The 18,200-nt window shown below is 41.5% G+C and overlaps 1 protein-coding gene across 3 annotated transcripts in view; it reads left to right on the forward strand.

The window, feature by feature from the left end:
* RORA (RAR related orphan receptor A) overlaps nucleotides 1–18,200 on the forward strand; it is a 545,340-nt gene that overhangs the window by 500,047 nt on the left and 27,093 nt on the right. For all 3 annotated transcript variants that reach the window (XM_073303639.2, XM_073303636.2, XM_073303637.2), the window contains one exon: nucleotides 4,498–4,583. In XM_073303639.2, coding sequence (XP_073159740.1) covers nucleotides 4,498–4,583 — 86 coding nt within the window. The remainder of the gene's footprint in view (nucleotides 1–4,497; nucleotides 4,584–18,200) is intronic.

The following is an 18,200-nucleotide window of genomic DNA, read 5'->3' on the forward strand; positions in this document are numbered from 1 at the left end:
CAATTCATATGGAAGAAATTATTTGTTCATGCATGAACTGGGAATGTGAGTAACTCAAGTTGTAACATATTTTTGACATGCAAAAGTGTTGCCCATGTATCTTGTTTGCATATGAACAAGATTTTAGCAAGTGCATAGTTGTATGTCAAAGTTAAAAAATGAGAGAAAAGATACCATATTTTCACCCTTATAAGAAAAACATGTAGCTTATGTACAGAAAGTTTGCATTCACTAGCCATAAAGTAGCTGTGCCCTTTAATAATTTTAGAGGAGGTATATGAACTTGTGACAGGGTTCTGTTTTAATAATGATTTGCAAAAGCAACCACTTAAAACAGTAATTGATCTTATGTCTTTCCCTGCATTAATTTTAATACAATTATTGGTTATGGCAATCCCAAGAAATTTATGCTTCCGAACTTCCTTCCACTGAATTGTAGCTCAAAAGTTAAAAGTAAAGGTTAAGTATTAAATGTTGTGTGATAATTGAAACTAAGTGTACTAAAGATAATCTACTCTATGACAAGTTCAGAGTTCTAAAAACATATCTAATTTGGTGCCACTACCCTTTATCCATAATGATCAGTAAATGCTTCCGTGCCCAGGGTCTAACTCTTTCCCTTCTTGTGTTTTATGTAAATTCCATTTCATCATCGCCGTAGGACATTCCAGACAATGCATTTTAGGCTAATTATTGCCCTTTTTAGACTATTCATCACTTAGCCTTAGGCCAGTATTGTGAAGTCATGTTACATTTCTCCAGAAACAAATTGCAAATGTCCTCTTGCTTAACAATTTGTAAAGAAATAACTATTGCATGCTTAAACTTCAGATGAGACTTTAACGAATGCATTCGTCATAACATATAAACAGCCTTATTACATCAGTTTCTACATGTAACAACACAGGAATTACATATACAGAAGTGGAGTATTAAATTATATATTGAGGTTTATCTGGCCAGTTGAGTCTTATCTATTGACTGACAACAGGAGTTCGAATAGGATGTTAACTCACAACAGCAGGGACGAAAGTGGGTCTTACATTTCAAGTACAGAAGTGGGAGCTGGATGATTTATTCCTGAAGTTGTCTTAGAATTTCTGTGTTATTAAGCCAGTTGCTTAATATCCATGCCTCAGTTTCCTGTTTGTAAAATAAGGATAATGCTATGTCACCTGTTAGAATCATAGAATATTAGGGTTGGAAGAGACACACAGGAGGTCATCTAGTCCAATCCCCTGCTCAAAGCAGGATCAACACCAACTAAATCATCCCAGTCAGGGCTTTGTCAAGCTGGGCCTTAAAAACGGCTAAGGATGGAGATTCCAGCACCTCCCTAGGTAACCCATTCCGGTGCTTCACCACCCTCCAAGTGAAATAGTGTTTCCTAATATCTAACCTAGACCTCCCCCACTGCAACTTGAGACCATTGCTTCTTGTTCTGTCATCTGCCACCACTGAGAGCAGCCTAGCACCATCCTCTTTGGAACCCCCATCAGGTAGCTGAAGGCTGCTATCAAATCCTCCCTCACTCTTCTCTTCTGCAGACTAAATAACCCCAGTTTCCTCAGCCTCTCCTCGTAAGTCATGTGCCCCAGCCCCCTAATCATTTTTGTTGCCCTCCACTGGACTCTCTCCAATTTGTCCGCATCCCTTCTGTAGTGGGGGGACCAAAACTGGACACAGTACTCCAGGTGTGGCCTCACCAGTACCAAATAGAGGGGAATAATCGCTTCCCTCGATCTGCTAGCAATGCTCCTACTAATACAGCCCAATATGCAGTTGGCCTTCTTGACAGCAAGGGCACACTGCTGACTCATATCCAGCTTCTCGTCTCCTGTGATCCCCAGGTCCTTTTCTGCAGAACTGCTGCTTAGCCAGTCGGTCCCCAGCCTGTAGCGGTGCATAGGATTCTTCCTTCCTAAGTGCAGGACTCTGCACTTGTCCTTGTTGAACCTCATCAGATTTCTTTTGGCCCAATCCTCCAATTTGTCTAGGTCACTCTGGACCCTAACTCTATCCTCCAGCATACCTACCTCTCCCCCCAGCTTAGTGTCATCTTCGAACTTGCTGAGGGTGCAATTCATCCCATCATCCAGATCATTAATAAAGATGTTGAACAAAACCGGCCCCAGGACCGACTCCGGCGCACCCTGCTTGATACCAGCTGCCAACTAGACACTGAGCCGTTGATCACTACCCATTGAGCCCGACAATCTATCCATCTTATAGTCCATTCATCCAATCCATACTTCTGTAACTTGCTGGCAAGAATACTGTGGGAGACCGTATCAAAAGCTTTGCTAAAGTCAAGATATATCACATCCACCACTTTCCTCATATCCACAGAGCCAGTTATCTCATCATAGAAGGCAATCAGGTTGGTCAGGCATGACTTGCCCTGTTGTGAGGTGCTTCAGTCATGAACATTTGTGAGGCACTCAGGTGGTATAGTAATTACTAATGCATATAATATATTAATAAAATAATATAAATTAACACTTGGTAGCTTCCTCCCCTGTTCTTTTCAGTGTGCGAGCGGAACAGCAAAGTGAAATTAAGGCGCTTGTATGTAGGGTACAGGCAAGCCTGCAGAGGTTTCAGGGGTCCTGTCTCCTTAAGAATCCTAATATGACACTTTCATTTCAGCCTATCATTATAACTGCCCCAGGAAAATTGTGGGATTAAATGTCTGGAAGTAGGAGGTACCCAGTATAGAATCAGTTGCACACAGTGCCCCACGGTGTGAAAATGTTTGAGAACCACTAGTACAGAAATGTCAGTAAAGAAGCTGTGTAGTTGCATAGCTGCTGGGGCTGCTTTCCTGAGCTTAGCATAGTAGCTAGTGTTCAAATCATGGGAGCAAGTTACTATTCCTCAGTAGTTGCTTCGTTCACTGCATTTTATATGGATTGGGGAACATTCTAATTTGCCAGATGCCTGTAATAAATTTAAAACATGTTCATTTAACGTTTTCTGGCCCTTACAATAACATGCCTGACCCTAAACTGTGAGTCTCCCTATTGCATGTAAGTGGGTCAGAAAGAAAAACTGACATTGCTTGCTTAACAATTATTCATTTCACACTATCTGTGTTCAAAGTGCTTAACAGTACATAGAACAATACACAATCTCTAATCAGAAAAGCAGACACATTTACCATATGAACTCATGCTGAGAAAAAAGGCTAAGGTACCCACAAACATTGTGATGTAATGTACTTTAAGGTTTACTGTTGGACAGCTATAAATTCAACAAAGTTAATATAAAGTCTCTTTGAGGTAATCAGACAATGTGTTCATGGATTTTAAACTCCTCATTGGAGATTAACTGCTCTTCTGATAGTAAATTATGGTAAGAAACCCCATTGTATCTTGGAAAAACTCCATTGGAGATTGTGAGAAACTTATGGATGGAGCAGTCCAGTTTAATTGATGTAGCCTGGTCCCACAACATTGCACAAACCAGTCTCAGAATTTTGGAGACCGCATACAAGGCAACAGCACTCAGATACACACCGTTTTTAAAAAATGCGTGCGTGCGCACACACACACAGAGTAAACTGGACTTCTGAACTGTGAAACATTACCAATACTTGGTGAAAAGTCCTGCTTGGAAAGAGACTTTGTTAGTAATAGAACCTTTCGAAGGATGCAAACCACATACACTGGTGGAGTTTGAGGATGTATTCCTAGGTATTTACACAGAACAGACTCCCTGGTAATGTGTGTTACTTGCCCAGGTGGGCACCTTATGAACTTCAATATATGCTGAAAGAGCTTTGTAGCATGATAAACTTAGTTCAGTAAAGAAGCAGTGCTTTCATAGAGTTCATCTGGCCCTTTCTCAAGAAAGGGAGAGAAATACAAAGAAGAGAAGATATACTCCAGTGCACCTAGAGTACTGCCATATTTTCCTCCCTTCTTCAGTTTCAGGGTGTTAATACACAAATTATTAATAATAAACATTCAATCTAAATTTTTTTGTGAATTTGAGATCCTTCATTTAAAATGCTACCAGTATTTTCCATATTTATCTGTGTATAAAACTGGTCAGTAGTGTAGACTAGATGGCCACGACACTTATGTGTAAAGCGTTACATTCATATAATGGATTTTCAGCCAGGACAAACTTTATACCTTTTGTAACAACTTTGAGGAAAGGAGATTGGAGGAAACCTTTTAGTATTTAGTACTTCAGCCAAAATGTGAACTCCCCAGTTCTTTTTGGCTTTGAAATGCTGATCCTAGCCTTCTTGTGGGTTCTTAAACACCTTCTCAAATGACCCATTTTAATAACCTGAAAGCTATTATATAACGAGCAGCCATAATTTAGTCCAGGGCTCTAAGGGGACCCTCACAGTTCAGCAATGAATAGTTAATGCAGTATAATGTTTAGTAGGTTATTAGTTTTCACTGTACAAATGCTGATCAGGGAACGCTTTTATAAGGTGTTTAAAAGAAAATGTAATTAACTGGTTGCGTGCTTCTGTTGCAGCTCAAATTGAAATTATTCCATGCAAGATCTGTGGAGACAAATCATCAGGAATCCATTATGGTGTCATTACATGTGAAGGCTGCAAGGTAAGCTTTGGGGAAAAAATTAAATCTTAAAACATCTGTGTTTATCCATTTGAGTTTGATTCTTTCATTTTATAAACATCAGATTTTGTTTTGCTGTGAAGTTGATTATGTTTGATTGATAAAACTAGTAAAAAAATTGGGGAACAAGTTTAAAATGCAGTTTAAGCATAAGCTTGGTGTGATTTTTTTCCCAAGCCCTTGGGAGAGCTTCCAAAATCACAGGACTTCCTGTTGTGCTATGGATGCGATAGAAGAGGAGTAGAAAGATGAGTCCTTTCCAGCAGGCCACAATGAATCTGTTTTATGGATTCACTTAGATAGAATTTGCAGTTTTCTTGATTTCTTTTTTTTTTTTAATGTAAAATACATGGTTGGGTTTGTTTTTGTTTGTTTGGTTGTGTTTTGGGGGAGGTTTTTTGGTAAATTGCAAAGAAACCTAGTGAAAAGGTGTAGTTGAGATCTCAGGCTTTTAAGTTTCCATTTGTAAATGTGTGTTTGTAGTTTATTGTACTGACTTATACATATATTTTATCCTGCATAGAAAACAGCATGAGATGAAAAAATTGTACAGGGTGTATTTTTTGTATTAAAGATATAAAAACCTTCCTGCTGGTTTTTAAAAAAAAAAAAAAAAAAAAAGAAGAAGAAGTTCACTGTGGTGCAATTGATTGCTGTGTGAGGTTTAGGCCTGGATTTTTTTTTCTCTCCTGAAGTTGAATCTTCAATAAGTCCACTAAACTAAGATTTCAGTAGCAGTGTTAACCCTCTGTTCTGTGTCAATTTCTTTCAACGAAGATTAAATTAATTCCGCATTAATGCTGACACCTGTCTGGCGATACTGCAAATACACACATATGCGCGACCTGGTCCCGACACATTCTGTACGTCCCCGCTGCAGGCTTGCTTTGCGGGCATCGTTCTCTCATGCGAGTACCTTCTGCTGTCACTCGAGTACTAATGGGTTTTCCATCTTTAACCCACATTTCAGAGGATAAGAGATTACTCTTGCCATCTCTTTCCCAAGCTGCTGGCCTGCTTCCCTTGTTGGGCGCATGATACTGCAAGTACCTTCAGAGATTAGGCTTCTGTCTCCGTGCTAGACAGAGATTCATCCTGTGCTCTTCTAGACAGAATTTTAGATTTTTTTACTCTGACTCACCCATCCATCTAGCAGCAGCCCTGGTTGGGAGAGATTCCTGGGAGGGGATCGTAATGGAAGCTGGGCATTTCCCAAGTTCAAGTGCTTCCTTAGTGATGGGCTCTGCTAAAATATCTTCATCTATTTTATCCTGATAAAGCTTCTGTCCACCACTGAGCAGCTTCAAGATTCAAGGGCCAGCTTCATAAGAGAGATGGGAAGGGTCGCATACCTTGGCCAAGGCTGCTGCTTTGACAGGTTCACTTTGTCCTAGATATATGATATTGGAGAAGGCCAAAGCCATGATGCCTGAACGCTGCCTCACTGTGTCACAGTTATCATTGCCCCTCTTCATCACTTACCTTAGGAATCAGCCAGTCATTTTCAGCCAAAGGGCAACTCGGATGTGCAGTGTGAAAACCCAGGTGGTTGCTCTACTCTATTCAAATCAGCCTCTTTATTTTTGATAGGGACACCCATGCACACCAGCAGCCCTGAGCAAGTGACTTTGTGTTTCATATCTTCATCTATGTGCAAGACCCTCCTCCCCATCCCATCATCCATGCCTAGAAATTTAGAGCATCAGTTAGCTTGGTTCATTCTAATTTCTTTACACAGCTTGCCACCCAGTTTCCAGCCACATCTCTCAAAGTCTAAGGTCTTGCAGGAGTTCAGAGAGAGATTCTAAAAGAAAGTCAATGTGCTTCACATTAGTACTGACTGTCTGCGGTATTCCTAGGTTCTCAGCCAGATATCACTGCTCTGCAGTTCCAACTTGAGGTGAGGACAGGGAGAGGATAAGAGATTCCTCCCACCTCCAAAACACCAAACCCAAAAAGGGAAGAAACACTAGAAAGAGCCATAATGAGTTTAATCTCTTGGGGGATCTGTTAATCACTCCAAGCATTCATCCAGGTCATCAACTGAAGAGGGTCCATATCTATGTTCATCCTTTTATCTGGTCTCCTTTTCCTGTATGAAGAGATGAGGCTCGTGAATTTTATTGACTACACCCTTACAACCATAGACCCTCTATACATGAGCACAGGAAGAAGGGCAAAGCCATGTTCCTAATGCTTGAATCTCTGTTGGAGATTCTGGATATACTGTGGATTCCAGGACATAGAAGAAAAGATCCCATCATCAGGGCTGTAGAGGAACCATACCAAGTTAGCTGGACAAATCTTTCAAACTCTCCGTGGACCTCAATGTCTGCTTCATTTCCTTAAATAATCCAAAACCTGTGTCATCACAGAAATACCAGCAGACTAAAGATACTGTCCTTCAGATGGCTTCCCCTCCAGACTGCGAAGTTCTATTAGCTCATGATTACAACCCACTTGGAAGATTGGCGAATGTTTTCTTCTCCCAGGTTGGTACTGCTCCATACAAATGGGCTTTCTAAGAGAGCAGAGACGAGGCATAGAATCTCAAGATGCTCCCTCTCTGACCCTCTTGTTTCTTTTCCCGCCTCAGGACACCAGTAATTGGGAAGTAGTGCTGAACAGTTCCATGGAACATGTCATCACCCTAGGGTCCATTCCATTTTCAGTGGAAAAAGCAGGGTTATTTTTTTGGTTTGGTTTGGTTTTTTGGGGGGGAGGGTGAAGACTAAAAACAAAAAACAGTTAGTTTAGCTCAGTATTTGTCCTGTCCAGATGGAGTACAGCAGTAGTCAAGGTTTTTTTTTACTGAATGAAGACACTGGCTATTCTAATGCAAGAGAAAACCCCTTCATGTGATTGATCAACCTCACAAAGGTCTGTCTCTGTACTCTGGTTTACCTCTGTCCCCAGTGCTACCTGAGATACGAAGTCAAGAAAGCCACAACCAGTTATAGTCATTGTCCATTCAAGCTTTCCCAAAGTGCGTGGTTATCCTGACATCCACCTTTGAGACACAGGGCATCTCATTTTACCAGTACCTCTATGGCTTCTTATCAAAGTCTTATTCATGTGAAGTGGCAGCCCTTCAACACTCTACCTTGACTTTCCATAGAATATCAAGTCAAGCACAAGGTCTCTGTCCTTATTTTCAAGGTTGTCAATAGTCTGGGCACAGGATATCTAAAAAAATCACCTAAAGCTCCAGGATGAAGATTATGGTCAACCTTTCCACTCCTCTGGCTCAGTGGAACTTTCTGCTGTAAGGGTAAAACTAGTGTTCAGGAGACAGAGCTTCCTTGGGGGCTGGTTGCAGACTTGGGAACAAATTCCCACAGGAACTAAGGATGATCACAAACCCCACCACATTCCAAGTACAAGATGCATTTCTTTGACCCACTTTCTCTAACATAAACATGTAGCAGCATGTCTGTATGGAAAAAAACACCACACTGCACAAACAGTCCAGTCTCCCATTGGGAAGAGGATGAAAGCAAACAAGCCACATATAATATAGTAGGCACATTGCCTAAGGCACTGTGGGAAGGTCCTTAGATACTATGGTGAAGAAGATAGAATAGAACTGTCCAGATCTTCAAGACTCACAATTCTGTCAATGACCAGAATTGCTCCTCCCATCCAGTCTGAGAAGCTCATTCACCTAGGAGTTTCTTGGGCAAATCTCCACAAGAAGAGCTTTTGGCAAAGCTAGCAGGTCTCACTTTACCAGTGCCTTCAGCTAGTAGATGCATGGCCATCTGCATGGAGACAGTACTCTGAGCAATGCTGCTTCTCCTCCTCTGCAAGATCCCCTGATCAACCATTGGAACTCACCTGAGCAGACATAAGTTCATTCATTGAGAATCCCTCCATCAGAATGGCTATTCCTTCACAAATGTAAATCCCTCACTTATTGAAGGACAAGGAGGTCCTTGTCTGAATCTCCTACAATCAGAATAATGATGGATGCCAGCCTGACAGTGGGGTGTGTAAATGGATTCCCATATGGGTCAGGCAAATGGTTTCCCCTGGTCTCCTATGCAGTGAAGAATGCAAAACTTAATCTTCTCTTGAGAATCCCACCAGGTCAGCCAAGCTAATGGTGGGGAAAGCAAAAGCCCTCCCCCACCCCAATAAAACAAAGGCCCAAACAACAAAGTGAGGGATATTCTCCTGTTCTTGGAGCATTAGGACCATAGGATAATAACTATGTACAGCCAGGACAACTAAGCCTACATGCACTTGAACCAGGTGAATAATATCCTGCTTACCTCATTCATGTCCTGCACTCATTCTTAGTTTTGGGGCTAAAATGAAATATCGTGTCTGCTAGGTATCTGACACTCTGGGTGTGTTCATATAGTTCTCTTCTTTAAAAAGGCAATACTGCACTCACAGAGTTCAAATCTTCCTAACCTTGGTGAAAAATGTGGGAGTGCTGGTGGGGATGACTGCGTTCAGAGTATAAATGATCATGGCTTAAAAAATGTTTAAAATCCTGTGCTGTGGCAGATGTAAAGGTAAAGAAGGATTTTGTTTGTGTTACACTCTTCCACAGTAGAAGCAACAAAGTCTCACTGAAGAGAGCAATTTTGGGTGGGGGACAACTTGGTGTATCTTGGCTTCTCTCAGTGTGAAACAGTTAGGTACTATTTCCTCACAGTGTGTTTTCCAGCTTTTTGTGGCTGTAATCACTGCAATTTTATATGTTCTTATACTACTCTTCACATAATCTAACCTTTGATTAAAAAAAAAACAAAACCCTAAATTTTAGTTGTTTCACACTCTCCTTTGATGGTGCAGCTATTAAGGTAGTGGTCCCAGTCCTGCACTGTGATACTTGAGTAGGCTCTTGTACTAATACAAAATCCCAATGAAGTCAGGGTCCTAAATTATCATTAAGTGAACAGAAGTGCTACTACCCTCTCAAGCCAGTCTTGTGGAAAATGATCTCCAATAACAGCAGCGAAGTTGGATGGTTTTGTCTCTCTCACTCTTTTCACCCCAGTGTGGTGGGCACTTCAAAGCCAAAATGGGATTGTTTAAATGCTAACATTATTAAATACAAGGAAATTAAATGCAAACATCTACGCTAATGTAGCATTAAGATTCCACATCTGAAATCACAAAAAAGCTGTGAAGAACAAAAGTTAAGATTCCAATAGCAATGTTAACGTGGCCTAATTCCCCTTTGCAGTGCTGTAATTATTACATTTAATAATACTTAGAAGTGTTTTCTGTTCAGGTTTCAATTTTTTTTTATTATATCCTTTGGCATTTTTAATGAAGCCAAGTTAATGCTGCTCAGGAATCTTTCATTTCCTAACTTCTTGTGATTTTAGCTGTTCTACCTTAATCTAGTGATATTTATATTTAATATTTATTTGTGTTTTACAAAGAAATAAAAACCTCACTGAACATTTGCAAGCCTCCTGCCTCTTACTTGGGCTTAAATGCCTCTTTAAAAAAAAACACCCTCTTTTTTGGTCAAAAAAAAAAATGAATTTCCTCATCTGTCTATTGCTAATGTCCTCTGTGAGAGTTAATTTACAAAACATGTTTAAGGGTGAAGGGAAGAAGGTACCTATCTCTGTAATACTTCCAATTGTCATTTTTTGCTTTGTTGAGCAGTATTAGACAGAACTGAATTTTCATTTGTGATTAGTAAGCACAATCCTTGAAAATCTGCTGGGTACAATCATTAGAAGAGGGAGAGTGATTGAGTGCATCATCTCCAGCTTTGTCCCTAAACACAGAAACTATTTTCAGGTAATACTTGATATTCTAAATTTAATTCCTGAATAGCTTGTAGGGACTTACAGTGAAATACTTTGATATTGGGAAACAGAGTTTTGAATTTGAATAGGGTTAGAAGGATTAGATTTTCAGTAAATATCAGTAAACACCAATTTCATCAGACATATAAATTGAAAAAATATTTCCATCGATAATAATCAAAATTTACACAAGCAAAATAAGATAAAAATGATGCCTGAGAATTTAGAGTTTGATTTAAGGATAAAAGCTTTGTATATTTTTTATGTGAGATGTTGACAATTTGTGTTTTAACAGTTACAAAGCTTTAAACTTTTGAATTTAACATCTGTCATTAAATATTTGTCTGACACACACACACACACACACACACACACACACACACACACACACACTATTTCCCACAGCTGTTAAAATTTAAATTGAAAAATGCTTAGAAATAAAGATTGATATCTGCTGAAATTATGAAAAAATAAAAATCGAGCACTGCCATGCCTACTTCTGAATTATGCCTTTAGCGCTCTGGATACAACTAGTTTCAGGTTCTTCTCTCAGTGGTGACAAGCTCATGCCTAATTTGCCAGTTAATACACAGGTGTGGCCACTCTCCTTACTTGAATGCATACATTCAGTTTCATAACACCTTTCACACAGGGCACCTGAGGGCATTTCTTGTACTTTCAGAAGTTTAAAGGCACTCAGCACTCACTCTCTTGGCACTCTTCAAAGCTGTGAGAGTTGTTTCAGTAAAAAATACAACTGGAGTATTCCTATTGTTGCTTTGAAGGAAAATACTTTTGTTTTTCTTTTCACTTGGACTTCAATTTATGCATGAATTCAGCTAGTTCTAAGTTCTCCGATTTATAAAAAAAAAAAATTTTTTTTAACTTAACTCTGAGGGTCACATTGACTTTGGCTATATTTGCCTTTAAATCCTGTTTGGAAGCTGCTTTTTTCTTTTTTTTTTTTTTAAATACTGTTCTGCCTAAACCAGTTTCCAATAAAAACTGGTGAGGTGTTATGGATGGAACCTAATCATATTATAAACTGGGTTTATTAGGAGCTTTGTATAAACTGGTAGACACTGTAGGAAAACCTGTCTCAAATGTAATTACCAGTTTTGTTTTTTGCATTTGTTTCCAGAGCTGTTAAACCCTTAATCTTTATAAACAAATACTTACACAAAAATCTTTCCCCTTGAAATCTAAAAAATAATTTAGTTGTCATAAAATGGTTACAAGTACAGTTGGAATATGTTCATCCTCTTCATGTAACAATTATCTCTTGTTATGTTTTTAAAAGAAATTTGAAGAGTTTGGTTTAAAATCGGAAAGGATTTTCCCTCAGAATTGTTAGTTGCTGAGAATACTGCAAAATGTAATGGTACGTGGATGTCTCTAAGTATTAGCCATAAATCATGGGATTATGAATAAGTCTTAGTTGTCACAGGCTTGTGTATAATCATTCCAAAACGTCTGCCATTAGTATGCAGCAAGGCAGCTGTCAGCTGTTTTCTTGTAATTAAACAGCCAATGAGCAGCTAATTAAGACATATGTGTATACAGCAGTGGAAGAGGGGAAGCTAATGAACTGTAGGAATCAATTCATTAAATGAAAATTGTCAAAAGACCAAAACATGAGATCAGCATTTCAGCCTGTGCCTAGCCGGAAAGGGAACCTATAAAGTAAGATTTGTGACATCAGGGAAGCACAATTGAATTTCTCCCCTCCTGAAGAAGGAACCTAAACCAACATGTCTATAATACTCACCCATTAAATAGTAAAGTTATTGAAACTATTAATAGGTTTGGTGAAAACTGATATTTACATTTCAAAGTTGCTTTTTTAACAAGCTTGTATCCAAGCTGACAAGCAGATGAAAAGTTCCCCTACACTTTTTTCCCCAAAAAACTTGATTTTTTGGCACTCTATGAAAAAACATAGTGTGCTGTGTATAAATAGGAATTTGAAAGGCAGAGTTGAAGCTAACATTCAATTCTGCTCCTCTCTGTTCTGCTAGAACTATTTTAATCTATGTATGCAAAAAGAGACTTTAGGATGAGATCCTGGCATCATTTGAAGTTGATGGGAGTTTTATATTGACTTCAGCAAGGCTGGCATTTCACCTTCGGTGCAAACTATGTAGTACCAGAAAACCCTGAACCAAATTGTGCTGTCAGTGACGCCATTGTGAGCTTTTAGGGAGGGTCAGGATCTGTCACTTATTTTATATCTTTGTATGATGCCTTGCACAGTGGAGCTTGTATAGGGGTCAGTCACAGACAGTGCACCCCCTCATGACCAAGCACAGTGGAGCAGCCACTTGGACTCTGTAGCCCCTTGTCGACAGTCCCCTCCACGACTGTGGTTGTTTGACCCTTCTCACCACTCAGCCCTCCAGCCAGGTCACTTATAGTTCACCCCCTTTCTAGCATAGTGGAGAGTCCAGCAAACAGAGTCTAATGGCCTGAGGCCGGGTCTTCAGCCTCACCCTGGGCTCAGTAGTCCTTTCTCCCTTGAGGCAGGAAGGCTTTTACATCCCTTTTCCTGCAGGCAGGTAGGGGAACCAGGCCCTCTTTCTTCTCTCCTCTGGGTTCCAGCCCAGGGACCCTGTAGTAAGCAGCTACGGTCTGCTTCCTCAGACTCACTGCTCTTCCCCTGGCTCTGACTCCTTACACCATTTCCTGCCGGTTTTGTGGCTGATACAGTCCCCTCAGGCTCACTACCAGCCTCCTTCTGCCTGGTTTGCAGGCTCTTATCCCAGCTGTTGATGATCCACCAGTTAGGTACAGCTGAGGAGCTATCTACTCTGTCTCTTGAGCCTTTGGTGGCTGTGACAGTATGGAGTTTATACCCTCCATCACAGGACCTAACTTGGCTATGGCGTTTAGGAGCCATACTGATGGTAACAGTAATTCTGAGAGCATATGGCTTCTAGCTGGCCTCCATCAAAAATGTTAATGTATATTCTATTTTTCCCCCATACCCCTGCTTTCCCTGCAGGAAGATCGTGACTAACTCAACACCTTTGACAAGACAGTGCAGATTGTACAAGAGTAATGTATATTGTTGTGTTCTGTTTTCAAAGAAAATTCCAAAGAACTGTAATTGCTTGTAATAGCTCTTTGATGTTAGGGTTTTCACACATACATTTGTAATAATGTGAGTCCAAAGGGTTAAAGAGTTCTAAGATAATTGGCAAAAATATATAATTAATGACCCTGGTCATTTTTAAACAAAAAACAAAACTCCACTCAGGTAAAATTTGGCTTTTCTTTTTTTTTGTTTGCCCATCATTAATTACAACCCAAACCCCTAACTGGAACATTCCTAAGCTCTGGGGAAGTTTGGATCCATTTCTGAAAATTGTGACTTGGGCTTTGCTGAGCTTTAAATGCTGTTGTTTTCAGTAGACACACATAGTATAGCACAGTTGATCTTTAAAAGCATTACACTACATTCATCTGGTGTAAACAGCAAATGCTTTTAAAGGTCTCAGTTGTAGATGGCATGGTTCTTTAGGCAGTGCTGCACTGTTGAAATCTAGTTGCAAGCTGTAACTTAGTTGATAAATTGTACACAAAAATGTACTGGGCAGATATGTCTCTAGGACAAATCTAGAAAGAGCAAAAAGCCCAGTAAGTTTCTCAGTTACAATATTGAAAAATAACCCTCTGCTTGAAACCGATCCTTAGTAGCCTTCCACAGACTGTCCCCATATAAAAAGGCTAACTGGCAATGTAGCCACCCACAACAAATTGTCTGCTTGCCCAAATTAAGGATTTACCCAGAAGAACGCTATCATTCTTCCAGTTGCATGCAGGGCCAAATTAACTCATCACTGAGTCCTAGGAAAACACAATGTGGGTCTCTCTAGTGAACAGCTAAACTAGATGCTCCAGTAGTAGGAATGTGTTTGTATTAACCCCATCCTGACTTGCACAGCTGCGCTAGTGATCTGTTAACACAAGCACATGGGGCTCCTGTGGCAGGGTTGTTGCTTAGTTAACTCTCTCCTATCCAGATCTATTTGTGACTGGCTCCTGCTGCACAGACACTTCCCTATTTAACCCTTTCAGGTCCGCCCTGTTAGTCCACCCCCGGACTCTCCACTGCCCTTCTACAGTTGAGTCCCCTGTGTGGACAGTCTCACTGTGTGTGCATCTCCCCACACTTGTAACAGGTCTTGAGGCTGTTGCTGAGCAAGTCCTGTAGGCAGCAGTGAGGACATGGACTGCTGGAAGCAGGGTGAGGCCAGGCAGGCTCCTGAGTGAGGTGCCCTGGTGCAGGAGCTGACCCAACCCCCCACGAAGTGGCAAAGAGAAGCAATGCTGGCTGCCCCACTTCCAACTCAGGTTTGGCCTGGTCACCCATTTGTCATGATGGAGGGGTGACTGGGCCAAATCTGAGGGAGTGGTATTGCTACCTGGCTGATGCGGTCACTGCACCACTCAGTTTGGACTCCCCTCCCTACTAATTTGGGCCCCAGGCATGTGCCTAGTTTGTTCATGTATTAATTCGGCCATGGCTGTATGATCAAGTTGCCTTGCAGGATCCCAGTGTCTGGCAGTAGGAGATGAAGACATAGCACAGTTCATGTACTAGGACAAACATTAATGCACCTACGAGAATGGGCAGTTTGGGGAACTGGCTGGTTTAGGGGTCCAATAATGGGAGAAGGGGAACCTTTCATCTGTCACCAGTAAAGTTGATATCCAGCCCAGGGAGTCCTGGTCCCATTTTCTAGTGGGCAGGTATCTACTTGCACCTTTACTAGGCATGTTACTAACAATGCCAGTGAGCATGGAGATTGAGCTATCTTCTTGGTCACTGAAGTGTCAGGGCCCTGGACTTCAACTGTCCTTCAGATAACAAAAGGGCTTCAGAGCAGTTTCCAGTGATGTCGGTCCAGCACTATTCATTACAACTGTGTGAATAACTGATTTTTTGGTTTGCTGGCAGTTCTGAAAATTCACAAAAAAACCCAACTTTGTGTCAACCAAAAACCAAAATTTTTCAGAATTTTCTGTGAATTAGAAATCAGAAAAAAAAATTCTTCAGGTCAAACAAAATCCTCTGTTTAGTTTCTAGGCATTTTAAAACTATATATATAATATAAAGCAACAAAAATGAAGGGCAGGGACTGGTCTCTGCCCAACCTTACTCCCACATGAGTGCATCACCAGTGGGCTGTTGGATGTTTTGAGGTTAGTCTCTCTCATTCTCTCCCATTGAAGCAGTTCCATTTTGTAAAAATACTTAAATACTAATTGGGCCGGAGACAGAGAGTAAAACTGACTCCATAGCCTAGTGGTTAAGGCACTCACCTGGGAGAGGGACACCTAGATTCCAGTCCCTGATCCAATAAATGTTTGTTATATAAATCCCATTGTAAATTTAATCTGAAAAATCAAAACACTTCATTTTGGAAATGTTAAAATGAACTGTTTTAACATTCCCCAAACCCCCCCAAAAAATTTTTTTTACTGAAACAATTCACCAAAATTGACACAAATTTGTAAAATGTTTTGGCCAGCCTAAATCTGCCACACACACACACAAAAAGGTTTTGGCTGAAAAAGTTCACAAACACTAAAGTCACTTAAAGCTCACTCTTGAAGAAACAACCAGGGTCACAATAGAGAGGCGTGGCTGATTAGAGACAGCACCACAACACTACAGGGCTGAGGGAAGGAACCTTCAGCTCCCACTTTTTTTTTCAGTATGAGGACATCTACTAGGGCAGAGGTGGGCAAATTACAGCCCGTGGGCCACATCCAGCCCACGGGACAGTCCTGCCCGGTCCCTGAGCTCCTGGCCTGGAAGGCTAGCCCCCGGCCCCTCTCCTGCTGTCCCCCGCGCAGGCAGTGCTCTGGGCCACGGGGCTGCGTACTCATGCAGGGCAGTGCAGCGCAGCAGCGTGTCTGGCTCTGGCGCGGCTCCCAGACATGCTGCTCTGAGCGGCATGGTAAGGGGGCTGAGGCCGGGGGGTTAGATAAGGGGCAGGGGATCCTGGGGGGAAGTCAAGGAGCAGGGGCAGTTGGATGGGAGTGGGGTTCGGGGCAGGGGGTCCCGGTCAGGGGATGGGGAACAGGGGGCAGTTGGATAGGGCTGGTTCTGGGGGGTGGAGTCCCAGGGGGGTGGTTAGGGGCAGGGGTCCTGGGAGGGGCAGTCAGGGGACAAGGAGCAGGGGAGGGTTGGATGGGTGGGGAGTTCTGAGGGGGGCAGGAAGTGGGAGGGGGCGGATGGGGGCGGGGGCCAGGCTGTTTGGGGAGGCACAGCCTTCCTTACCTGGTCCTCCATACAGTTTTGCACCCCAGTGTGGCCCTTGGGCCAAAAAGTTTGTGCACCCCTGTGCTAGGGTGACCAGATGTCCCGATTTTATAGGGACAGTCCAGATATTTGGGGCTTTTTTTTTTATATGGGCTCCTATTACCCCCCACCCCCATCCCGATTTTTCACACTTGCTATCTGGTCACCCTAGCATCTGCAGTCAGCTACTCTTAGATATAAGGGGAATAGCTGATGTAGGACTCTGTCCACACCTTTCTGTAGGTTTGGTTCATGTGATTTTGCATTGTGCATTGACTTAGGGTCATGTTCTTGTCTGCAAGAGACCGTCTGGGAAGTTGCTTCCTTGTGATGCAGAATTTCTCCATGCTGTTTGTCTCACTTGCTTAGACACCAGGTGCATGTGTCAAGGTACTTTAGGATTTGGGCTTCAAATAAATAAAACATTGGTAAATATCCAATAATAATTAAAGGGTGCCTAGCCTTTCTGAGGAATTATTTTCTCTGCAATACTGTTCATTAGTCCATTATGTGTTAACGTGAAACTAAAATACTGAGTTCACATATCTGAAATGCCTCTTTATGGCATTCAGCACCACCTCAGAACCCTTGTGAAGTAGGTATTACACACTCATGCATGCACATTTATGAGTGGGGAGTCTGAGACACAGAGATGAAGTGAACTGGCTAGGATCTCAAGGTGAGCCAATGACAGAGTGGGGAATTGAACCAAAGAGCCCTGATAACCAGGACTATGTTGTAACCACTACCCAGGCTCTCATTGTTTTTAACGTTTTCTTGCGGATATGACCCTGGTGACTGTCCATTACAGAGAGTTCAGAAGAACAGAAAACACCTCACTGAGTGAAAGAACTTACTTTAGCAACAAACTAGAAAATCCATCTCTTCCCCCTCCCCATAACGAGTTGATCACATTCCTGACTGAGAGAAGCTCTGACCATCTACCTCCATCTTTTTTCTGCACACACACTTGCCCATGCACACACATTCAGCTACACGCACACCTCTGTGATTACACATCAAGGTCTGTCATCCTCCCATCCAAAAAGAACAGAATGGGATGTCAGAACAACAGCTTAATCTGCCAAGGAGGTAGAGCGGTAGGATTCTGCATTGCACTCCCTGTCCCTGTGGTCTGAATGTGCTGTCCCTGCTGAGCAGGAAAAACCGGGAATGGCACCTAGATTTTCCCATGGCAGTGAAAAACACCTCTGCTAGGACACTGGCTGGCCAGGAAGTTGATCTTGAAACACTTTCTCTTACTCAAAAAGGGTTGTTACATTTGTGTTACAAAAGTATATTAGAGTATCTCTGAAAATAAAGAAGAAATGTGTAAACTCTTCCTGCCTCAGATTATTTTTTCATTTAAAGTTTTTTGGGGGATTTTTTTTTAGAAAAGAAGTATTTTTTTCTCAGGGGAAAAAAAGTTAGCTCTTTAATTTAATGAATGGGCTCCTCTTAAACATAATTTTCTATTAAGCATGAATACCATTCAGAATCTTGCCTATG

The sequence above is a fragment of the Lepidochelys kempii genome, chromosome 10 (assembly GCF_965140285.1).
Source record: "Lepidochelys kempii isolate rLepKem1 chromosome 10, rLepKem1.hap1, whole genome shotgun sequence".
Classification (NCBI taxonomy): Eukaryota; Metazoa; Chordata; order Testudines; family Cheloniidae; genus Lepidochelys; species Lepidochelys kempii.